Source organism: Arvicanthis niloticus, chromosome 2 (genome assembly GCF_011762505.2).
Source record: "Arvicanthis niloticus isolate mArvNil1 chromosome 2, mArvNil1.pat.X, whole genome shotgun sequence".
Taxonomy (NCBI): domain Eukaryota; kingdom Metazoa; phylum Chordata; class Mammalia; order Rodentia; family Muridae; genus Arvicanthis; species Arvicanthis niloticus.
In genome coordinates, this window is record NC_047659.1 from 37973423 (window position 1) to 37999719 (window position 26297).

Below are 26297 nucleotides of genomic sequence, written 5' to 3' on the forward strand. Positions count from 1 at the left end.
GATTTATTTGGAGAAAATGCCTGTAATGGATAAAGGATTGAGGGATGTGGCTCTGAGCAGGGAGGGCCTGGCCATAGGAGTAGTTGAATCACAGTTACTTTTCAAAGCTGTCTTTATTTTGGCAGAGATGGCTAAATTCTTGTTCCATGGTTGTGTTCAGTCATTGGCTGGGAGCAGCCCCAGGGATATATTGCCTGGTGTGACTGCCCAGTGGTTTAAAAGGTGCAGCAGCTGGAGTTTGGAAGTCAGCTGTGCTGTCCACAGCAGGTTCTATTAGAGAGAGAGAGAGAGATCTAAAGGGAACAGCTCTGTGACTACCACAGTTAACAAGAATTGTAATGACAAGCACACATGTATTATTTAATCTTATCACCAGCTCTGTGAAGTATCATTCATGAGGAAACAAAGAGATTGAGCCATTAAGTAAGTTGTCTTAGGTCATTTGGCTAGCAGGTAATAGACTTAGAATTTTAACTTTGAGAGGAGACTCAGGGGTAGGCATTCAAATTCCTATACTGTGCTGACTATATCCAAACACTAAAAAGTTGTGCAGTTTCCTTCTGTGATTTAAGTCAATTCTTTTCACAGTGTTTTATGAATCTAGAAATGTCTAATTACCTTTGTATTACTAGTTTCTAAAAATCAATTTATTTTCATTAAGGGATATATGTTCAAAACTTGTGGGTTTACTCTTGAATTTTGATACATGTCTTCACTTGCCAGGAAAGTACATTATGTTAGGTCTGCCCCATCCCTCTTCTTCCCAGTATATTGAAATTGTACTACAAATCTGTAGCTACAGTAAGCAATTCTCTGAGGATGAAGAAAGAAACTGTACATTCACATAGGAATTTCTTTTCCAGAGCTAAAATTGACATTTTATAAATAATTTCCGTGTTGCAAACTTGAGACCAAGAAATCACAGCAATTCAGTGATATGCATTTGGCATGACTCAGTTTTAGTTCTTAGTGCTTTTCATTGGAAATGGCATAAAAAGTAAGATATCTTTGAATTTTTTATGCTGTGGGCTTACAAGAGACAGAAAATGTTTTTATCTTATAGACGCATGGCAGTGCATAGCAGCAGAAGTAACGAAATGGTCACAAACCCCCACAGTATTCTCCAGGTCACAGTCATTCTTAATTTTTAAAGAATCTAGAAACAAACTAAGCAGTTGATAAGCAGCCATTTCTAGGCAACAGTTCTTGTTGTTGCTCTAGTGTTCTTCCCCTGCTTCTCATTTCATAGTGGTTTAGAGATGAATTCTGTATGACACTTGGTTTACATGCCTTAAGTATGAAACTTAGCTGTTAACTGTGTTTTCTTTTCTTTTTTAAGTATTAAGCATTGCTTTTGGTCTTAATCTTTTCCTCCCTCCCTCCTTCCCTTTCTCCCTTCCTTCCTTCCCTCTCATTTTCCCTCTCTCTCTCCCTCCCTCTTTTCTTTCTGTTTTCTTTCTTACTAGCTATAGGTGTTAGGGTGACCTATAGAGTTATAAAAGATTCTAAATATTTACATCTCCTAACCCTTTGAGTTCAAGAAAATTACTGTGTTACAAATGGTTTAACATCAGTTCTTCCCTTTGTTGTGTGTTTTTTAAAACACTTCCATTGGTCATTGACTTCTATGTAAGTAAAGCTGGAAATGCCCCTAGGAGCCACTATGAGAGGAGAAGGAGAATAACAGTAACCTCTGCTGGAAGTATATATGCAATAAAATACTTTTTTTGTTAAATTACATTGAGTGTTGCTTTTTTAAAAAAGCTTCCTTTGAATGTAATGATGCTTTAGAAATTTAGTCTGGTCTTTTAGTGACCTAGAGAAACATGGATTAAAAAAAAATAGCATATTGATTAAAAACATGGATTAAAAAAAATAGCATATATATATATATATATATATATATATATATATATCATATATATATATACACACACACACACACTCATAGAAGAAGTCAAGAATATGGATTAAACTGAATCTGAAAGTAATTACAGCTTAAATCCTAAGCCAGATTCATCTTTAAATGGAAATGATAGGTCCTTGACCCTTGGGTGTGCTTGGAGTAAACATGGAACTCAGTATTGTTTTCAAAACTATTTTGCTTTTGTAAGCTTAGACAGATGTACAAGAAAGATGCAGTTTTTATTTTGTATTGGCAGCTTCCAAATATTTAGTATCTATTTCCAAGAGTTGCAATTAGTAAAGCAACCATGGTACTGAAGTCTGCACATCCCACAGCTAATTATATTTGCAAGGTCAGAGTGAATACATATTTTCAGAAAAATAAAGGGTTATATAAATATGTGTCTTCTACTTGGCTGTTATATCACAGTTTGTTGATCTGGAGTATAATGTGTACAATTCACAAATTTGTCTGATAACAGAAAGTGGTGTGTGATTGTGTTTATTTTACTAACCAGTATATTCACAGCAATCACTTCCAAATATCTCTCCAGTAAAGATGTGTTAATTACAAAACAGACAAGGTCTTCTATTATATTAAAGCTACTAACAAGAAGACAGCAGGAATCACACATGTAAATAGCATCATCAACCCCTATTTTAGTCCTCTGTTTTGATCTGTGAGTTGCGCATAGACCAAAGGTGCTATTAAAGACTGAGTGTATGAAATAGGCAGCATTATATGAACAAAATTTATTCAACAAGAAAACAGACCTTTAACATGAATTTAACAAGCCTGAGAAATTATAAACTATCATATGCTGCAGATTCATGCAGTGATAATAAACAAAAAAAGGAAAGTAAGAGGTTTCCCTAAGCTAGCCAAACTGCTAATGGTTTTGTTATAAGCTGTCTACTGTTGCGCTGACCTCTGAAAAGTCTCAAGGCACTTGTACCAGAAAAAATTAACTGGTCAGGCTGATAAATAGAGATCCAGTGAGTTTTAGGGCTTCAATATAGACAGGAATTTTTAATTTTTCTTCCTACAGTGTGGAGGTTATTGTTGCTGTGAGGAGGTGATTTTGATGTAGTCTTTCTTTTTTCTTTTTCTCTTTGGGTTAAATTTTGAGGTTCACAAGACAAACTGGTTTCTTCTATACATATTTCAAAGTAAGCCATAAAAAAGCAAAATGCTTTAAGAATGCATTATTCTTTCTTCTCCTTCCCCCTTCAGTGCTTTAATTCTTGGAGGTTCTTTGTTTAGTATGTTGCATTTTGATTTATTTTCCTAACACTGAGTGACCACTTGCTGTCATTCTGTTGCATCACTCTGTAAATACACAAACATGGAGAAACGCCCTGAGCTTAAACACACCTCCACGTTCTCACTAGGGCTTTTTCTTGAGTCTTACTGTGGCATAATTAACACCTTCTTCACCCATTGCTCATTAGTGTACTGGACATTAATGAGTCTATTTTGATAGGTTGTCCTAAAGGAGAAATCTACTTATTCTCACAGCAGAGAAGGCAATTATAAAATTGTACAGAAATTAAAATGTAGAATATATTGCCATATTTACTTTTTATTGCATGTTAAATCTAATTTTGGTCTGCAGGTTTTTGAACATGTTAGTTTCCTTAAGACAGTTGCTATAGCGATGGCAGAAAATTCCTTTAATTTTAGTGTAATCATTTCTATTGCTGCTCAGGAACTATCAATCTGAGCATGTCATTTCATCTGGCTCATAATTTACTAGTTGAAAAACATATTAAATTCTTAAAGCTTTGTTGTAAAGTTCTCTCTCTCTCTCTCTCTCTCTCTCTCTCTCTCTCAATTTCAGGGTTAAACAAAAAAAAAAAAAAAAAAATAGGTCATGGTATCTACTTACCTGTGACCTAACTGGCATTTTCATTTTCTTTTATGATGCTTCATACCTGCTTACACTGTTCCATTGAAATGACAAAGTTTTGCATGAAAATTGCTGTCTAATGTTTTAGTTTGAAGATAGTTGGCATTAAAATGTATGTAAGCATTTCATTGATATATAATATGAAATTTTCTATAATTTACAAATTTTTGTCCTAAAAATAATCTTTACTAAACTCTGAGGATGGAATCATAAAGCAGTTGACAAAAACAATGATAGGCTGTTTTATATTTACAATTGATAGTTACAAGCAATTGTTTAGGGTTTTGATTAAATACTTGGCTTTGAAGCAAAAGACGTTTTGGAGAAAGTTGAGGCTCAGAATTAAAAGTAACATCAAAACTTGACTATTATTATTATCATTAGGACAACAGGAGTGTACAGAGACCTTAGACTATCTTGTAATGCTTTAGTGTGATTTTATGTTTGCTTTATTTATTACCTTTAGACACTTCATAGATGTAAATAACACTTCTTTGAGACAGGGTCTCACATGTTAACTCTTGCTGGCCTCAAACTCACAGAGATCTGCCTGTGTCTGCCTCCTCAGGAATGCTGGGATTAAAGGTATGAATGCTGGTATTATAGGCATGCACCACTAGGCTGGGCTAAAAAGCCCTTTAAATAGATCTTTAAAATTGATTGTGTTTCAGTTAGCTTAACTTGAAAACAATAGTTTTTAATATGTCAGTGTATTAACGCAACAGTTATATAACTGAAAACAAATCCAGATAACAGTAGCTTTGAAAACACTGATAGTCTTAGTTGTTTAATACTTTTGAAGGCGAATCAAGAAATGCTATATTATTGTTTCAAGGTTGTCTTGGAGAGGTGGTCTGTCTTAGTATCACATGGTTATATTTAAAATGTCACATTTTGCCGGACAGTGGTGGTACACGCCTTTAATCCCAGCACTTGGGAGGCAGAGGCAGGCGGATTTCTGAGTTTGAGACCAGCCTGGTCTACAGAGTAAATTCCAGGACAGCCAGGACTACACAGAGAAACCCTGTCTCGAAAAAAAAAAAAAAAAGTCACATTTTTAATGCTTTATGTTCTTTCAAATTTGAAGGATGAGCATGTCAGTAATAAGATAGAAAATAGCTGATTCTCATTAATCTCTTGATATGAAAGAGCTAAATACCATGATACGGGTTATGAAGGAGTTTGAATCTTTATTAGACAAAAAGAATTTTTTTCTATGAACTTGTAACCTATTGTTTCTAACTGAGAGCATGGGTGACCTTGGTTTTCTTATATTGTACCTCCTATCCTTGACAGTGGCTTGGATGTTTAAAGCCATCAGACAAGGTATAAAGCATTTCAGAATCAGACAAAGTAAAGGGTATCTGACTAGTAGAGAATACATGGGCAAGTGACGTGCTGGCTGCAATTTTGTTGTCATTTCAAGTACGGTGATGGCATAAGTGATGTGACAGGACTGGGTCTTAGATGTAGTCCCTTAGCTTGTGCTCACTTTCAGTTTTAGTTTCTCCGTCATTCATTTTGACTAGGAAAACTATAGGTAACAAATAAGCACAGCAATGAAGGTTACTTACTGTATGCTTAGTAATGACATATTTTTAATAATAAAGATGCTAAGTTAATATTTTGCTGCTTCATGAAAATCGCAATAATTGGTGTCACCTTACATTACAAGATAGAGGGTGGTATACTGATGGCACTATCAGCAGGAGGCTCTTTTTATTAATATTATAATTAAATGATTTTCTGGAAATAGGCCAGAAACAGATGCGAGTTGATCTTGCCTTGTCCACTGTTGCTTGGCACCATCACTTGTTTTTAAAAGGAACTGACTTGACACCTTGTTTTACAGGTTGTTATTGATGCCTTCAGACTGATCAATGCTAATATGATGGTCTTAGGACACGAACCGAGACAAACAACTTCAAATCTGGGCCACTTAAACAAGCCATCTATCCAGGTAATGATGATATTTGATAATGTGTTAAGTCTATTTTGTTATTTAAATGTACTGTCATCATTTTAAGATCTAATAATTAATCATTTTAATTTTCTTAAAAGCAGTCTTTTTTGTCTTATTGTTTTTCTAAAAGAAAACACCAGCTCCTTTTGAAGCTACAGATTTGAACCATGCCTGTGCAACAGACAAAACTCATTACGTTTGTATGTATGAATATATGTATGTATCAAGAAAAGATGGAAATACTATTGCAAAAAGTTACATTTGCCTCTTATGAGTCAATTTCTAGTAGAGTTTTAATTTTTTTTATCATGGAAGTATAAGAGAACCGCTCTATTGATCATATCTTTCTTCTCTGTAGTTAGCATTCTAAGAGGAGGACTAATAAAAGTTTCAAGTGGGAGCAGTTAGCTAGTCTAGATTGGAGTCTAAACAGGCTTCAGAGCAATATAAAGTAAGGAGGAAAAAGCAGTGTGTTTTAAAAGGGCCCAAAACCAGCTCTTAGGTAGTATTTAATTCTTTCTACCTTTTTTGTTATATCCCCACCTTTGATTAAAGTCCTCTAAAACACATATAAATATTATTTTTATAAGTTTATATTTTGTTTGTCTAGTGAATATTAACCGCTGTTACTGTGGATCTTTGGTATTTAGACACTTACTATCCCTTTGAGTGATTAGTGTTTTCTTTGTTCCATTTATGTGCCTCATTGTTTCAATACAAGTCTTTATTGTCTGTGAGAAATTATGTTAAATGTGTTTTTTAAGTGCACAGTCTATGTGTCTGTGTAGGTAATTATTTCTCTAAAGATTAATTAATGGGACAAAAATACTATGTTTGATTAAATAGGACATTCAAGACAAAGACATTATAGTAGCTACTGCTATTTCCCTTCTGAAACCTTGTTTTGCCTTAAGGTTGTCTATGGGGAGTTGTGGCATTAATAGTTCACCGTGGTCCAGCCTTGGTTATACTTGATAACTTTGTAGTTTTAGGCAGTTTTGCTGTTAGCATTCATTTTAGCACTTCATCAGAGTGAAATGGTTTGTCTCAAAGAAATGAAGTATGTTGCTTTTGAAATGATTTTTTTTTAACAAGGTAAAACTACAGAGAATAATGAGTATGAAATAAGCCACCAGTGATTTTGATTGGGCACAGACAAGCCCATACTTGCATGTTCCAAGAGAATATATTATTGGGTCTGTTTAGCCCGTGGTAATGACCTTTCTCATACACCCCCATAGCATCATCCTGCTTCATTATTTTCTACAAAAGGTTAAATAGCATCTCACAATCTAGAATCATTGTGATTACTACTACATGGTATATTTCTGCCAGAAGTTTTTACTAATTGCAAGTCAGCAGCCACCTGTTGCATATTTCCTTTTTTAAATTTCAAACACTGCCTTTTAACTTAAGACAAAATCGATATTGAAATCTGTTTCTTCTGCACTAACTCACTTGGTAGTGTTTAATCCTACCTTCTATCTTTAATTAAAAATGGACCCTTTGAAACAGCTTTCCAGCCTCAGTTAAATGTCTTTTATACAAAAGCTAAAGTGGCATTGTTTTTTCTATTCTTTTAAGTTTATCTTGTCTCCCACTTAGAACCTGTAAACACACACACACACACACACACACACACACACATCATAGTTTATGTAGTGTTCATTGGAATGACATCTCTCTGGGTTCTTTACAATTTTAAGATAAATTCAACACTAAAGTACGCAAATGGGATTAAGACAAAAATGAGACACACCTTAAAACATGTACATTAATTAAGACAGGCTAGATAGCAAGTCCATAATAGAATTTGAAGGTGTCTATGTAGAATTAAGTTGTTGATTAGAAACCTTTCAGAAATACCATGCCTTTTATTTTGAAGGAAAGTTAATGCTAAGAGGGAACTTGTTCCCAAGACAACATAGAAGTAAGTGGTAGAAATGCATCAGCATACATTCTGGAAGTCACTGGTGATTTTCTAGCGCTGCTTCTCTGTTACACTTCATGATAGACAAGAAGGTTATCATCACATTGTAAACTATGTAATAGTCATAGGAAAGTTTAAATGGAATATATAAGTTCTCCATTTCATAAGTACATGTTTTAGAACTTGTATTTATATATTTATACCAACACATTGGATTTGATTATGTCTAGGTAGTATAATAATGGGACTTCCCCCCCCCCTTTTTTTTTCATATTGGCACATGCCTATAATTCTGGCACGTAAGAGGCAGAGGTAGGTCTCTCTGTGAGTTCCAGGCCAGCCTTGTCTACAGAGTGAGTTCTAGGATAGCCAAAACTACACAGAGAAACCCTATATCAAAAACAAAAAAACAAAAGCTTTTTGCAGTAAAACAGAATACTAAAAATATAGTATTTTTTTATGCATTTTATGTGTGTTTTGCCTCCATATATGTGTGTGTACCTTGTATGTGTTTGATAGCTTTGGAAGTTGGAAGAGGGAATCAGATCTCTTGGAACTAGAGTTTTAGATGGTTGCAAACCCACAGGCGAGTGCTAGGAATTGAACCAGGTCCTCTGTAAAAGCAACAAGCTCTTTTAACCTCGGAATCGCCTCTCCAGCTCAAGAAAGTACTACTTGTATGTGTTCATGGCAGTATTGAAATAGTTAACAATAAATTCTATTTTCACTCTTAGAGAAGCCGCTGTTGTAAGTATAATTCCTAGAACAGTGCTACTTGCTTCTAGTATAATACACAAAACTATATTACTTTGTACCTTGAGCATTTGACTATCAGTGTTTAGAAATGGCAGTATTTATTTTAGTGATTTTTTTTTAAATATTTCATTTAAAAACTTGTTGATTTTTTTGATATTTCAGCTCCTTAAAAGTCACAATTAATTTTGAAGTTGTTATCCTGTGGACATTTAGTAAACATTGGTACTCAATACATGCACCAGGCTTTGAATCTCTAAGTGTAGCCCTGAGCATGCTTCCATTGTGCAACAGAGTTAAAAGTATTTGAAAATATTATTTTCAATAATTATAAGATGCAGAGTTGTAAAACAGCAGCAGTGAGACGGTCATAGGTATTTTATTATAGTTGGAAATTTCATACAATTTTGGCATGATTCATATGTTGCCTGTGTGCTTTGGTTTGTTTTGAGATAGAGTCTCACTCTGTGTTCAGGTTGACCTGGCTCCACGTGGTCCAGGCTGGTCTCAAACCCAGAATTCTGCTTTAACCTCCCAAGTGCTGTGATTACAAGTATGCGCTGTAATGTAATGTGCTGTGTCCACAGCAGATAATGTACAGAGCTCTAACCACAAGTATACTGGATCTATATCAGTGCCTCTCAAGCTTGGGGCCTCTGTCTCTTTGGGGGTCAAATGACTCTTTCACTGAGGTCATCTAAGACCATCAGAAAAAAAACATTTCTGTTACAAGTCAAAACAGTAGCAAAATTACAGTTATGAAGTAGCAGCAGAAATACTTTTATGGTTGGGGGGTAGGGATCACCACAACATGAGGAACTGTATTAAGGGGTCATAGCATTGGAACAGTTGAGAACCACTGGTGTATGCTGCCCTCCTGTGTGAGGTCAAAAAGATTTTGGTCAGTTAGTTTCTCATCTGGAATGAATGCACTGGGTATGCAGTAGGTGAGTAAGTAAAGTTGTAAGACTGTTGACTATTGTTTTATCATGTACTTGCTAATCTTTTATGGTGCTCGTCTTACATTTTATTACATTTATCAGAGTAATATAATTGAAAACCAAATACTGCCACCAAACATTATATTGTTTATTTCATTGGCATTGATGATTAATCTTTGAAATGAAGGCCTGTCTGTGGATTCAGCGACTGGCTTCTGGGTTTATTGGTTGTAACCATTGTTAGTTTTGCCTCCATGTAGAGTCTTTAGTTCAGTTAGTGTATTGCACAAAGATTGTGGTTACAACCAAGTCATTCCCCAGTCAGGCTGTGTCTGCTTTGAGAAATGTTCAGACTTAACCTAAATCTCCACCAGAAGATAAACCTCCTAATGTGTGCAAGGTTAAGTTCAGGTTTAGGGAATCATGAGCAGTTCTACTTTCTGATTGCTATGGTATAGCATTTTTGTTCAGTAAAAGGTGATTTACTACATCTGGTAATTTTTGAAATAGATAAGAATTTAATAAGATTCTCTAAATTTCACACACCAACCATTTGAAATCAACTTTGTATTTCTACATGAAATCAATTGCTTTCTATTGACTTTATAGGTTACTTTTATAGAAGCTATTAGTAATGTGAAAGCTTACTATCCTAGGAAATATCAAATGATTTGATATTTAATTTTTATATTTAAAATGTCCCTTTTACTCATCTGTCCTGTACACATAGAAGGAGCCTACTAGATTGTTGTGTTAGAATGGGTGGGGTGTCAAGTGCATGCTAGGCAATCACTGGGTATTCACTTTTACACCTCTTCTTAGCACTTTTAAGACTTAAACCATAAAAACCCTAGTTAGAAAATGGTGGTTATTTGGTTAGCTCTGTCTTTATTTCCCAAAGGTTAACTCCAAACCATTTTGATTTTTTTACTTTTGTTTTAAAAAATTATAAATTATAATTTTATGCCTGTGTTTTAGGAGGCTAATGGTGGATATTTTTATATATATATATATATATATATATATATATATATATATATATATATATATATTATGATTATATATATATCATATATACAATATATATGATATATAATATGTAATCATATCCACCATTGTATATATATTATACACACCATTGTGAACTACAGACTACAGTTGAACTTAAGTTGCTAGAGTTAGATACTTAAACAATATATAGCATAGTTACTTTTTCTTTCACTTTTTTTATTGAAAAAAAATTTTTTTTCTACAGTATGTTCTGATCATTGTTTCTTCTCCTCCATCTGCTTTTAGTTCATCCCTATCTCCCCTCCCACCTAACAAGCCCTCTTTAGGAAACAGGCAAACACAGATAAATGAAAAAATAGAAGAGAAAAAGCACAAGAAGCATACGTACACACAAATAAAACACAAAATTGGAAACTATAGTATACAAGAAAAAGACCAGGAAAAAAAAAAGTGTTCAAACAAAGCAATTTGAGGCAAAAATCCCATTGAGTTTGGTTTGTATTGGTTATCTGCTTCTGGGCACTGGGCCTGCACTTATTTATGTGTGGTTTGTAAGCCTCTGTCAGAGAAAAATACTTTTTCTTTTACAGGTAGTTGTCAGTTGGATGTGGATGGGAGCTTGTGCATACTTTTCACTCTCAGCACTGGGACCCTCACTGTTTTGGACCAGTGCGGGCCTTGTGCTTGCTGCCACAGTCTCTTGAGTTCATGCGTGTGTTGGTTGTTGTGTCTGGAAGAAATTGCTTCCTTGGTGTCATCCTTTCCCTCAGGAGTGGAGTGTGATGAAGACATCTTTTAGGACTAAGTGCCCCAAAGTCTCTACTCTCTGCACTTTGTAGAGTTGTGGATCTCTGTGTTAGTTGCCAGCTACTGCAAGAGCTTGAAGCCTCTGATGATAGCTGAGACATGCAGATACGGGTATAGCAGAATGTAGTTAGGAGTCATTTTATTGTATATCCTTTGCAGAATAATAACCTTGGTTTCCCCTGTAGTTTTATAAGTTGCTTAAGTTTTTGTTGTGATTTATCTGTTTGTCTTGGAGGTTGTGTCTAAGAAAAATAAATTCTGATAGGTGTGATTTAAATTTCTTGTCACTGAAGAACATTAGTGAAATGGACATGGTAAAGAACAAACTTGTGGGTCTGGTCAGGTGCTCAGTTGATGACTGTCTGCTGCACAAACACAAGGGCAAGACAGTGTGCATGTGTTACCTCGTCAGAAGATGCCTGAAGCTCATGGGTCAGCCAGAATAGCTGAATCAGTAAGCTCCAAGTTCTGTGACTAGGCCTTATCTCAACTAGGTGGACAGCAATTTAGGAAGACTCCTAAAGTTGACCAGAAGTCTTGACAATTATAATGAACATACATATGGACCCACCCACCTTCCTCATTGCTAGTTTGGAGACTTGCCAAGACACAACTAGTGAAAATTGAATTAACCAAAAGGGAAACACAGATTAATGTGGATAAAGAAACATGTGTACTATTGACTTGTTTTATATTTTTGCACACTATTGAAGAGTTTTAGATTTGTCTTTGGAAAAAGCATGTTGCCCTCTAAACACATAAAATCAGAAAATAATTCTGAGTAGTTAGTTTGTGACAGGCTGTGATGCTCAGACTTCATTGCTGTGACCTCTGCATGGTTGTGGAAAGTTTTCAATTTGTGAAGTGCCTGTAGTGCTTTAAAGAGTTTGTCAGTAGTCCTTTAAGCTTTATCCTTAAACCTGCAGCTGAGAACAATGTTTTAATTTACTCTTCATTTACAAAAAGATCCCTTCTAGTTGTTTAAAATTTTTATTACATTTTATTTATTTTGTTGGGAAGGGATTTGCAGGAGTCAGTTTTATTCTTCTACCATGTGGGTCCAAGAGATTGAACTTGGGTCTCAGGCTTGGTAATGAGGACCTTTACCAACTAATCCTTACTGGCCCCAGAATGCCCTTTAAGATCATGGCAGAAAAGTTGGGCATAGTGGCCACACAGACCCTTTATCTCAGGACCCCGAGAGACAGGCAGATCTCTATGAGTTCAAGGCCAGCCTGATGTTTTAAAACAGATAGAGCTCCATAATGAGACTTCGTTGCATAAATGCAGAAAGAAAGAAAGAAAGAAAGAAAGAAAGAAAGAAAGAAAGAAAGAAAGAAAGATGTGGATGTATCATGCATAAGATAATCAACAGTTTGATTAGATAAAACATTAATTTATCATTTTAAAATTGTTTTTAGGCACTAATTCATGGATTAAACAGACATTATTACTCCATCACTATTAATTATCGGAAAAATGAACTGGAACAGAAGGTAAGTCTATCCTTTTTTTTTCTTCTTTTACATCTGTGATGTATGTTTTGCCTGCACGTCTATTTCTGTACCACTTGGATGCCTGTTGCCCTCCGGGTCAGAAGAGGCTGCTCGATCCCCAGAACTGGAGTCACACTGTAGCTCTAGTGGCACAACAGCATCAAGCAGGTTGCTGCTGTGAGGTTTGTTTTGTTTTTCTTTTTTTCACATGTCATAATATATTCAATTATCAAAAGAACAAATTAACTTTCTTCCAGGGGTAGCACTTAATAGAAGACAAATTCTAAAGTATGACTTTTGAAAAAAAGCTATCTTAAAACTATAAACTTGTGGCTGGAAAGATAAGGACCAAGTTTGGTTCTCTGCAACCACATCAGACTTCTCACATGCTCACAACTGCTCATAACTCTAGCTCCAGGGGAACTGATGCCTTCTTCTGACCTCTCCAGACATGTGCACATTCTTACACATAAATAATGTTTTTAAAATTACTAGGGGATACTTAGGGAAACACAGTACAACAACAAAATACAAACTCAGTCATGTGAGACAACTGAGCAGGTACAGATACTTCCTTCTTCCTTCTAGGCATGATAGCAAGAGTTGAATGTCTTGGACCCATGTTGTAGAAGTCTAGGACTAACTCTCTAAGTTTTTTCCTGACCTTCACGTGCATACTCACCTTCATGTGTGCCCACCAAAAAATAAATAAATATAGTAAGAGAAAATTCCAAATTTGTAAGGCAGGAAAGGTGTCATAGCCTTTTGAGATGCTGAATCAAATAGGAAGTTTGTGAGTTTGAGGTCAAACTGGGCAACATAGTGTGACTTGTCCCTGCCCCCCCACACCCAAAAAGTGCACATACGTGTGCACATAACCCCTTCTTTAAAATTTTGAATGTGTAGTTGTCTAGTTATTTATACTGTTAACTGATAACTCAGTCCCAGTGTATTGCTGAGTTTGAAAACTGAACATGTTTGTGAGTTTTTCCTGCTCTGGTTTTTTTCAGTCCTGTCAGTAAGTAATAAGTATTAGGTTTTTATAACAAACCTGTGTGTAATATGAGAGTTTAATGCATCCTTTGATTCATTATGGCTTTTTAAAGCTCCTGTGGTTAGATATTTTAGAGTCTAGCTAGACCCTCGTAATTTTAAATATAACTGAATAAAGTAAAGAAAAAATGTCCATAGACACTATTAAAGTAGTGTCTTGTCATAGAAGGGAAGAAAGCTCTTTGTTAAAACAATGTGAGACAGTCGGTCGTTTTTAGTCAGTGTATTAGGAAAGGCATCTATCTGTCTTTAACTGACGTAGGTACCAGAGAGAGACAAAGGCATGCATTTCGAGCACTGGCGTATATTGGTATAAATTTAGGATATTTCCAGCTGGTACTTATTTGAATGAATAAAATTTTATTTAAACTCATTAATTTTTGTGAAGGGTTTTTTTTTTTTTTACAAGACAGAAAAGAAATAACTTTAAGTCAACAAAATAATGTTTTCCCTATATTTTTAGATGCTGTTAAATTTGCATAAGAAGAGTTGGATGGAAGGATTGACACTTCAGGACTACAGTGAACATTGTAAACACAATGAATCGGTGGTGAAAGAGATGTTGGAATTAGCCAAGAATTATAATAAGGTAAAAGTCATTTGTTTCTTCACAACTGTCAAAATGTATATAATTAGGTACTGAATGGTTATACAAAATAAGTAATTGAAAGTAGAGTGGCCTCTTTTGTAGGTTTGATAATAAATACTTAATGTATAGGCAATCTGGTCCCTTTGTAGCCATAGAAAATATGTACCCAAAGGCAATTAGCTTCTTAAATAGGTAGCTGGGAAGCTTAAGAGGTGTCTTAGTAGTTAAGAGCACTTGCTCCTCTTAGAACCTGAATGGTGCCTAGCACCCGTGTGAGGCAGCGGACAACTGCCTGCAACTCCAGCTCCCATGACATACACATATCAATACACATAACCGATAGAATTCTTAAGCTGGCCATGGTAGCACATTTAATAAACTTTTACATTTTTTTATTTAATCAGTACTTAACTGAAAATCTTCTGTGTACCAAGCACTGGGACATGCTAAAAAGTAAGCCATAAAAGTCGCCATTGCCCAGAGAGCTTACTCTCCGTAAAAGACATGAAATAGATTGCATAGTACATTGTAGTTAGTGCCATGGACAGAAAGGAGACACTGGCTTTGTATGGAGGGCAGTAAAAAATTGTCTTACCAAAACATCATTAGGTGCAATACCCTGAAAATACTTACAATGCTAACATGTATGTGCTTATTGGGCTGGAAAGTTGGCTCATTCTGTAAAGGTCTGAGTTGCATCCACAACCTGTGTAAAGAAGCTTGGTGTGATGCCCGGTGCTGAAGAGGTAAAGATAGCCTTGCTGACCAGTATTCATAATTGCCAAAACAGAATCAACCAGTATCCACCAACAGATGAATGTGTAAGATTTTTCTGTGTCTCTGTCTCTGTCTCTCTCTCTGTCTGTCTCTTGTCTGTCTCTGTCTGTCTGTCTCTCCCCCCCCCCATCTCTGTTTGTGTGTGTGTTTTCAACGCAATATTGTTTTTTATTTAAAAAGAAAGAAAACCTGCCATTGTAACACGATGATCCTGGAAGACATGGTTAAATGAAATAAACTAGACACACAAAGACAAATCTTCATGTGGAAAGTCCAAAAAGCCCAAACTCAGGAGTAAGAAATATAAAATCATGGATGGCTTTTGGAGTCTTGAGGCTGGGAAAAGAGAAAAGGCATGGGATATGTTTAGGAAGTGGTATACATGGCTAGAGTGTATATGAGGAGGCATAGGAGAGAGTTACAGAGTTATTTTTGATTAGAGGCATGATCCACCTGAGTTCAGACGTTAGAGACAGTAAGAGGGAGATTGAATGGGAGTTACACTAAATGGCTGTGTTGTGTAATGACAGTGGTAATGGAGGCACTGATAGTAAATGAAGCATGTCACTGATAGGATTATGTAAAAAGAGGAAAATTGAAGATGAACTTAACATATCCTTCTTACTAAACTATTGATAGTAATAACCTTTTCAATGTAGACAGAAAAGGAAGGAATGAAGAATGTGTTTTGTTTGTTGTTTTTGTTTTTAATTGATACTCAGAATAACAACTTTCCTGGTGGTGTTGGGCCCACGCACCCACTCTTCTGTCCCTTACCCTGCTTGTGCCCCACCGCTCCCGGTGTCCTCTCCACTTCCATGTCACATGTTCTCTTCCCCCTCCGTGCCCACTTACTGTTTTCCCTCCCAAGCTCCCTTTTTGGTTCTATGAAATATACCCAAAGATACTCACATATCAACATTCAGAGCTACATCTTATGAACAATATGAAGTATTGAGAATTAATAGTAAAGGCTAAAACTCAAGATTTAGGAGGCATAGTTAAGACTGATCATTAAAATTGTAATATTGCTGTTTTTAAATTAAGCACTATATCATATAAAAAGTACTATACAAGAGAAAGTGTATAAGATTTATCAGATTTTGTTAACAATGAGCTATTTTGAAAGAACTGAGCTTTGAAGTGAAAGTAACAGAGTCTTCAAAACTAAATTTCAAGCAGAGGTAGGTCAGGTTTTGACAAGCATGTTCTAGAATACTCTAGAGCTGGAACACCCCCCCAACCCACCCCAGTACTAGATTGAGATTATTTTTTTTCTTTCTGGTGTTGCTTTCATGCTGTAGAGATGCAAAAGCAAATGTTGCCTATAGCCTAGATAAAGAAGTAGTTCATCATTTAAAATAGTTAACCTTTTATTGTTTGTTTTTAAAAAGCTGTAACAAGTTGTTATTCAGTAGACTGTAGGAATGATTTTTATTCCTCTGTAACATTACATTTAAGTAAATTTATATTTCCTTCTGCCAGAAAATAACCTATTTATGGTTACTGCTGCCCATCCATAGAAGTTTTTTTCCTATATTACAGTTTAAAAAATCTCTGTAGTACTAAAAATCTTGTAAGGTTTGGTTAAAAATGAAAACAGTGTGTAAGCTGTGATATGAAGAGTCCAGATTTGGGAATGTAATTCCCTCTATGATTGAAAGAAATACGTTGAAGTTTTTATAGTAACACTTAAAATATACAAGGAAAGGCCCATGCTACCACAGTTCTTCATGGCATTCTTTTTAATTGGTTGGTTTTTTAAGCTAAGGTAATTATTGTTAGATGCCAGTCAGGTCCTAGAGCAAAAGGAGTTTGAGGATAATTAAATTCTTATGTTCCAGGTTTTCAGTCTCAAGTCTGAATTCCACACAGGAGTTCTGCGTGATCATTACTCACTGGGTTTTCTGATTACTGAGTTGTAACCCCTGCAACACTGTGTGGCCAACCCTGTCTGTGTAGGCCGAAATGCTGTTGCTAGAGTTGAAAACTGCTCATCTTTCTTACATATTTGTAAATGAATATATAGATGAAAAATGTATTTTGTTTTTACTGCATATAGCTCTATAGATTCTGAGACCTGACACCTAGCTTGTCAGATGATATACTGACTAACAATAACCTGAATGATGAGATATTTTTATATTTCATACAAACTGTAAATGTATTTGGTTTTCTATATTATATTTATTAGGTAGAAATATTGTGGTCTTGTAATTTGGTAGAAAAACAAAAGAAGATATAAATATTGAGGAAAGTTGGCCAAATCAACATTATTTGAATATAATGTGATAGATTGTTTGCAATCACACAGAAATCCAAGAGAAGAAAAAGATAATTTTCAGAACTGTTTTGTCAAAAATGATGTAGGTGGTTAAAATGTTTTTAGAACAAAAAGACAAAAGAATTATGGGGGAAAAGGGTATTAAACATGAGGAAGTTTCAAACTTATTAAAGGAAAAAACCTATGAAGTAGATACGCTTTTAATATTAAAAGTTTATGAAACATACTACCAGTGGGAGAGTAATCTGTAATATTTTATAGGTTGTATTTTATTTTATGAGTATATGTGTATATATGTGCACCATGTGTGTATTATGTATGTATGTACACCATGTGTGTATGTCTGTGTACCATGTGTGCATGTATGTATGTGCATCGTGTGTGTGCATGTATGTATGTGCACCATGTGTGCATGTATGTATGTGTACCATGTGTGCATGTATGTATGTGCATCGTGTGTGTGCATGTATGTGTACCATGTGTATGTATGTGCACCATGTGTGCATGTATGTATGTGCACCATGTGTGCATGTATGTCTGTGTACCATGTGTGCATGTATGTATGTGCACCATGTGTGTATGTTTACCATGTGCTCCCCTGTTGCCCAGGGAGGCCAGAAGAGGATGTCCTGGAGTTGGAGTTACAGAAAGTTGTGAACTGCCATATGGGTTCTAGGGACGAGTAAGTCCTCTGGAAGAGCACTAAGGGCTTTTACATCTTTCCAGTCCGTTGAAAGTGATTTTTATTTTAAATATATGTCATATGTCACATTGTTGAAGTAACATTGTCATCTTCAGGATAGGAGATAGGAAATTGTATGCTTTAAGACTAGTTGGAACTTGAAAGTCAGACTCTAATTACCTTTCTGCTCTACATTCATCGTATCTACATACATCTTTTAAGTCATCTTAAGATGCAGTGCAGTGGTGCTAAACCTTAGCCATCACATATATATCATATATATTTATATTTAAATAGCTGGGAGGAAAGGAAATCATTAGGAGCCTTTGTAAATAGTCCAGCCAGCGAATCTGATTATCTCTTAGAACATGGCCAAATGAGCAAACCCTTGGCAGAAAGAAAGTCTACATAATTGTAGCTGGGAATATTGATACCTTTAGGAAAATCAGAGTTTTGTTACAAAAGAAGAGGGAGATAGAGGTTAGCAATTTGAAGATACTACCACAAACTCCCTCCCCTCCTTTTTTTGAGACAGTTTCTCTTTATAGAGCCCAGATGTCCTGGAAATCATTGTGTAGACCAGGCTGGTCTTGAACTCTTAGAGATCCTCTTGCTTCTGCCTCCCAAGTGCTGGGATTAAAGGCATGTGCTACCACACTGAGTTTACCAAGAAATTTTTAATTTTCTAAAAGTTGAATGACAAATTGTTGTTACTAATTACATATGAAAGTTAAGTGTTTACATACTCATGTGATCTTTTTGTATCCCTTATTTACTGTTATTATGCTTTAAATTGGATTCCCTGTTACGATTTTTGTTTTGAATATCATAAATTTGACTTTATTACTATTCATGATGCATCATTTAAAAGTAATGAGTTTCCTTAGTAACAAATGTTACTATGAGTCTGGGTGTGGTGGGGCACACCTTTAGTCCCAGGACTTAGGAGGCAGAAGCAGGTAAATCTCTTCAGTTAAGAGACAGCCAGAGCTACACAGACAAACCCATCCAAAAACAAAAAGCAAAACCACAAAAATTTAACAAACAAAACCAGATGTCTCTATGAAGCCTAGATAGGACTTTGCTGGAGTCAGATTTTCATTGCTTATCTCTTATGTGACTGACTAGAAACAGTTCAAAGTGGGCAATGACTTGAATAGTCATTTCTCCAAATAGCAGTAAGCACAGGAGCATCAACATCAGTAATTAGAGAAATGCACATCAAAACCACAGTGAGAAGCCAAGGACAGTGGACTGGTTTGTAATGTTGGCTCCTAGGAGGCAGGGGCAAAGCAACTATTACAAGATCTACATCAAGCTAGTTCCTGGATATCCAGGGAGGGGTAAACCAAAAACACCTACTATAGTGACACATCATTGCCCCTCAGTCAAGATAATCAAACGTAGAAATGTTAGTGACAATCTAAAGGAACTGGAACCTGATTGCTACTAATACTGCAGAGCAGGGCAACTGTAGCTGCTCTCTGCATCTCATTTCTTCTTTGTTTCTTCTCTGAGCATGACTACTAATAACGCACAACCAACCCCCTGAACGAACAACAACCACCTACCTCTGTCTCTTGGTCCTAGCATTTATATATGCTCTATGAAAAGTTTCCAGGATCCAAATGTCACATGATCACAGAAACTCTCTGCAGCTGGTGCAACCATGCCTCTGGTAGAGCACAGGCAAATCATAGTCAGCTACTACAGTCAGTTCCCTATTTTCCCACACCTGAGATTAAAACAAAATCATATTCTTATAATATTTCTGAGGTTTCCTTAAAAGAAACCAAAATTTCAGAATTCTCACTACAGGCAACTGCTGTAGACAATAGTTCAGCAATCCTCATAAAGTTAAAAATATGTGTAACTCGTAGCCCATTAATAATTCTATTCCTAAAATATACACACGAGAAACAGAACATGAATTCAAACAGAAATTATACACAAATCACCATAAGCCAGTATTCACACTAGTAAAAGGTGGAGATTACTCAGTGTCTGTCAGCAGATGAATGGTTAAATACATTATGACATAAATAGTGAACTATTACTTGGCTGCATCAAAAATAAAGTATTGATTGATGCATGCTACAAAGTAGATGAACCTCCAAGGTGTGGTAAATGAAAGAGTCAGGTACCGAAGACTGTATTGTATGATGCTTGTATGAGGTATTCTGTGCCACAGACAGGCACATTAGTGGTTACCAGGGACTCAGGGTGAGAGCAGCATGCAGGAAATAACAGCCTAAGTATCTTTGGGATAGTGTAATGATTTAGGATATGGGTGATAGTTATATAGTGTAACAAATACACAAAGTGGTTTTTAAAGTAATTAATTTCGTGTTGAGTAAAAATTACCTTTTTAAGATATAAGTTGGTTTGTGTCAGTGCTTTGCTTTTTTGGAAATGTATATGTGTTGTGCTGGCATGTATATATATACCTTGTGTATGCCTAGAGCCCATGGATCCAGAAGAGGGCATCAAATTTTCCTGGAAATAGAGTTAGAGATTGCTGGAAACCAAACCCAGGTCTGCTGCAAGAGCAACCTGTACCCTTAACTGCTGAGGCATCTCTCCAGATTCCATTCCTTTGCTTTTAAAAGCATTTGAAAATTGAAATCTGTGCCCTTTATTGTAGTCAGACCTGAACTGGCTCTTGCTTGCCTCTCTATAATCTGTTTGTCTTAATAGTAGATGGTTGGCCTGACTAGTTTCCTGGCCATCTGAAAAGGCCATACCTTTTCATCAACCCTTCTTTCCTTTTAAGATAGGACCTAGCTGACTAGCCTCCTGTCTCTTTTTTCCTTCCTTTCCCTTCCAGTGGTGGGATTATGGGTATGTTCCTACTTTGAAATTTTTGGTATTTTTTTTTTTTTTACCACTATTAAGCTCTCTGAATTGAGCTGTCACATCTCATTCTATTTCTAGCCTAAGCAGTGAATGCTCAGTAAATGTTTTGAATGAGTGGTATACTTGTGTTTTCCTGACATAATTATGAACTTATTAAACAAATTATCAGAAGTAATTAGCTTTTATCATTAGCTAATATCATTCTAAAGTGCCACCAAAATCTACAGAACCGCCCTGCTCTCTGAGGGTACCTTCCCTGCTGCTAAGCTTCTGCTTTCCATGGTGGCAGCCTTGCTGCTGTCTCTTCCTGAGGTTCTGACTGCCTCAGATGCTGAGACCTAGTCACTGGCCTTTGCTTAGTCTTCCTCCTCGAAGTCCTGCCCTTTGCTGCTAGCTTTTGTTTTGCTGTGCTTTGCTGCCTATCACATGTAACTGAGATTTAAATGCAAGTAAAGGCCACATGTGAGCTCCTTGAGAGATCGACAGGCTTGACAGTTCCTTGGTAAAGATAATGTAAAGTCACCAGGGAACCAGTGCCCAGTTTATATGCAGAATGTTGATTGATGTTTGGCCAAGATGGTTTAAGAGTTCAGTAAAGTGGCGCTGGAGAGATGGCTCAGCAGTTAAGAGCACTGACTGTTCTTCTAAATGGTCTTGAGTTCAATTCCCAGCAACCACATGGTAGCTCACAACCATCTGTAATGGGATCTGATGTTCTCTTCTGGTGTGTCTGAAGAGAGTAACAGTGTACTCACATACATAAAGTAAATAAAATTTTTAAAAAAGAGTTCAATAAAGTACTATTTGTAAAAGCATAAATGCTGCTGGCTGTGGTAGGACATGCCTTTAATCCCAGCACTTGGAAAGGCAGAGGCGTGTGGGTCTCTGTGAATTTGAGGCTAGCCCAGTCTAAATAGTGAGTTACAGGACAGCAAGACCTTGTCTCAAAAACATACATACATACATACATACATACATACATACATACATGTACATACATACATCGCTATTTAGTAGTGACAGTAGTCAAAAGTTTTATTGTCCTTTATAGTCAAGTCTCTTCCTTAGAAAGTTTTGCAAGTTGCTTCATGTTTGTACATTTTGCTTTCCAAAATATACTTTGTAAAAAGGTATTTATTTAGACTTTCTACTTCTATAACCCATAGTGGTGTTTGGTTCTACTCACTATGAAAAATAAGTTTAAAAATCACAAAACAAGTGAGCACTTAGTGCTACAGGGGTTGCTTCTCGGTGAAACAGTGTGTGCTGGGTAGCAGCTTGTGTGCCCTCTGCTACAGTAAAATAAATGAGAGCGCGTTCTTAGGTAGAATTCTAGCATGTTGTAGAAAGAACAAACAGCAGCCGCGGGGCTGTTCAGAGGTAATGTATGGAATAAGGCATCTGAAGAAATGGGAGAGAAAGCAGAGCCAGAGTAATTAATTGTACAGGTGGTCAGAAAACTGGAGCTGCTCTGTGGATATCTGAATGCTCGTGACATGCCAAGGGTTCAGACCATGTTAAAAGATAAATAATGATGAAATTTGAGACATTGTTCATTTGAAAAATTTAATCATTAGTAGAAAAGAAGAGAATGATGTTAAAGTGTTTATAAAAGTCCCTTTAAGATAGAGGGTACATTTGAGGGGATTATGATCACATAACAGACCAAATTCCAAGAATTTCTCAGAACTGTGCAGACCGTGCGTGATGGGATAGCCATCTGGGGGTCTTTGTTGATAAACTGTTAGAAACGTTTCTAGTGTGAATAGCCACAAACATTTTCAGTGCTTTTTTGTTGGTTGAGTAAACCGAAGAGCACGGATGCAAAAGCAAATTTTGAAGCCAAATCACAGAAGTTGCCATAAACACAGAAGTTCCCTAGTGAGGACACTGCCTGTGCCTGAATTTCATTTGTTACTGCTGCTACCATTTCTTAATTTTTTCTGGGGACTAGCCAGATTAGCACTGTGAGTGAAGACAGACTGGTCTTGCCCAGATTGGAGATGAGATGCAGGTAACTCAGGTTAGAGAAAGTGTGGAGGACTTGGATGCCATGACCTGGTCTGCCTTACACTGGAAATGATGTGCTTACGTCTTCTGTCGTGGGGGGTTGCAACCTTAGTGTATGCCTAAGTCTGCAGCTGCTCCTCGTCTCCCAGATGGCATCCATGGCTGGGAGTACTTTTTACCATCTGCACTTCTCAAAGAGTTTGTGAACTCTCTTTTAATTATTGGGAATAGAAAAACTAATTGGTAAAGTGGTTAAATGTTGAACAAGATTTTTAAATTTTATCAGCTCTTTTTATATCCTCTTTATTCTTTCAAGTAATATTACAAAGCTTTACGTGCTTTTGACTTTCATCTTTGTATATTTGCTCTCTCTGATACTTGTATTTGATCCAAAATACTCTCTAATGATTATTTATATGTAGATTGGTATTTTGAGCCAAATTCCAAAACTCTTGCCTCCTTCCATCCAGTAATGTAGTAAGTACTGTTGTTGCTATGTGTGTAAAACAGCTAACACTGAATGGGTGTGGAGTACACACTTAGGAGACTTGTTTCATTCATCTAACATGTTTTCAAGTCAGCAAAGTAGGGTGTCATAATTGTGAAAGAAATTTCGAAAGATAAACTATATTGCCTTTCGGTGCTTCTATTTTTATAAGACATTGAAAAGTGGGAAAGCCATTTCCTAGTTAGAAAATACTTTCATAACTAGCAGACTAATAGAGTGACATCTGACTTCAAAAATGAACATATTCTCTGTCTGGGGAATTCTAGTTGGAGTGTTGGTGAGTTTTATTTTTCCTGCTTTCAGGTTTGAGAGTAATTCCTAATATGTTACAAATAAGCACCCCCAGTAATCAGCAGACACAAGAGATAATTCACCATTCTTTTCTCTTTAGGCAGGTTCTTCTGGCGAAAATTCTCTAGATAGTTTGTCCATTTATAAAATTAGACACTTGCCATCTTTGCTCATTTTCAAGTTCTCTGTTTACAAAACTATTAAGAAGGTGTGAAATACAGCCCAACTTCCCAGTTTATGGGAAATGTCTGATGATTGCATTTCCTACATGTTCATTGTTCACACATGAAGAAATTTGGCAGCTGTGAGATTATTAAGTTTAGAGTGTCCAAATCGAATCCTCAGTGGGATTTGGTTTCTGCTTTCTGACACTACATTTTACCCCCATTTATAACCAAGCTTGTGCTGATGCTGTGGTAGCAGTTTTGGAGGTTGGTGATCACTAAGTTTTCTTCATCTTCTGTTTCTCAGATGCCATGAATAAATTAAAGACCACGAGTTCACCAAATACAAGCTCTGTCTCGAGGCTCTGACATACCCACACTGCTCACAGGCAGATTTCTTAGGTTAGGATGCTTCGTGAGACCTTTGTGGGATGCGGTTAGTGAGAGTGCAAGATGGCCATCGAGGCCTAAATGTTCTCATTGTTGTGGGCTTTTATGAGAAAGCTTAACTAGACACAAAGAATTTGTGGATGACTCTATAGTAGTAGAAATGGTTTTCATGTTCTTTTAATTTGGTTTTTAATTTATGTAATTAACTTGATGCTAAAATCCATAAAATTCTTTATGGTTACTTCATATGGAACTTTAATTTTTTTTCTAAATGCATATTGTAGAGATTTAAAGATGTGTAGAGATGAACTTTTAATGCATGTATTAGATCAAAACTCTGTAGCTCCTTTTGGTCTGTAATGATATTAAGTAGCTACTAGATACTAGTAGCTACTAGGCTTGATTGTTGAAAGACATGAAGAAGAAATGGGAACTTGGAGAAGGAAGCTATTGGGAGGTGGGAGGGGAGAGAGGGGAATTAAGTAAAGAAAAATTCTTCAGACTCCCATCTCCTAATCTCTCAGTGCCATTTAGTGAACCAGTGTGATCTTTTCTGGTGTTTACATTTTCCTAAGTGTTTCTAAATGATGGTGATAATGGTTTTCATTACCTGAAGATTGTTCCGGATTGAAACAAAATTTACTTTTTCCAACAAATTGTTGGAATGAAAAGTGTTCTGAATGAAAATTATGATCACCTTTGCTTTGGTGATTATTGTTCAGTGGGAAAAGTAAATCAGAATTTGAAACTCTGTCTTTTGTGTTCCTTCACAGGCTGTAGAAGAAGAAGATAAGATGACACCTGAACAGCTGGCAATAAAGAATGTTGGCAAGCAGGTGAGGAGACGAATAGGTTACACAGTAACCTACAGTCGCACGCTGATGGGCTCTTGGAGCTATAAAACTATTTTAAGGATCATAATTTTTGTTTGCTTGTTTATATTACACTTTTGTTATTTAAACATATGAAATTTTAAAGGCTACTATATTTATTTGATGTCAAATTTCCTTTGCTGCTTGTAGAGAATAAATCATGAGTCTCCACCTGTGACATACTGTCCTTACTGAAAATAGTATACTAAAAATAAATTAAAGGAACTTTGGGTCCAGAGATCATTTTACTGTAGTTGGGATAAAATAATAAGGATGTGGTAGATTTACTTATTTAATAACCATTTTTTAACGATACTTTTTTTCAGTAAGTAGGTAGCATTCCTACAGATTTTCTTCATGTGTAACCATTTTTATAGGTAATTTTTGTTACTGTATGTCTGATTCCCTGAGAAAGTTTAGAATTCTATTAACTGCACTGTGAGAAAGGATTTAAATAGATTTTTTTGCTCTTCTAAGATGAAATAATACTTAAGCCTGGTTATCAGAGGATGGGGGAACATACCCAGCAATTAAAAGAATCTACAGATTAATTAGACTGTTTTTCTAAAGAATGTTGATTACATTTTTCCCCATTTCATGGAACATGGTTATCATATTGCTGATGTTGGCAGAATCTTGATATTTCAGATGCAAGACACTAAGCTGTCTTTGCTTTCAGCCATCCTACCATATGCTCTGATCCCGTCACATCTCACACGCTATGTAGGTTTGGGCCAGGACCATTCTTGGATGGGAAATCTCTAAGAATCACCCAGCTGCCACAAGAAGTAATGTAGATAACTGATAAATGAGTTACCAATTCACCGTAAAACCAATTAATCCCACAGAGTCGTAGGGCAAAAAGGCCTGACTTTATCATATATTTTAAAGAAAGAACTAAAATATAAGTACATTCTGAGTATTACAGTTTAAAAATGAGTACCCGCAAACCAAAATAAATAGTTCCTATTTTCCAGTCTGCATGATATTAGCCTTGTTTTCATTTCCGACTACTTATTTTCATCTAATATGTTAGATTATCAGCCTTATCCTTTCTAGAATTCACTAAATAAATTACTTTCTGAGGCTATGGTTTCTAGTAATG

The 26297-nt window shown here is 36.0% G+C and overlaps 1 protein-coding gene across 1 annotated transcript in view; it reads left to right on the forward strand.

Moving 5' to 3' along the window:
* Psmd14 (proteasome 26S subunit, non-ATPase 14) overlaps window positions 1-26297 on the forward strand; it is a 90892-nt gene that overhangs the window by 62671 nt on the left and 1924 nt on the right. Inside the window, exons 8-11 of the mRNA XM_034496830.2 lie at window positions 5668-5775; window positions 12642-12716; window positions 14233-14358; window positions 25094-25156. Coding sequence (XP_034352721.1) covers window positions 5668-5775; window positions 12642-12716; window positions 14233-14358; window positions 25094-25156 — 372 coding nt within the window. The remainder of the gene's footprint in view (window positions 1-5667; window positions 5776-12641; window positions 12717-14232; window positions 14359-25093; window positions 25157-26297) is intronic.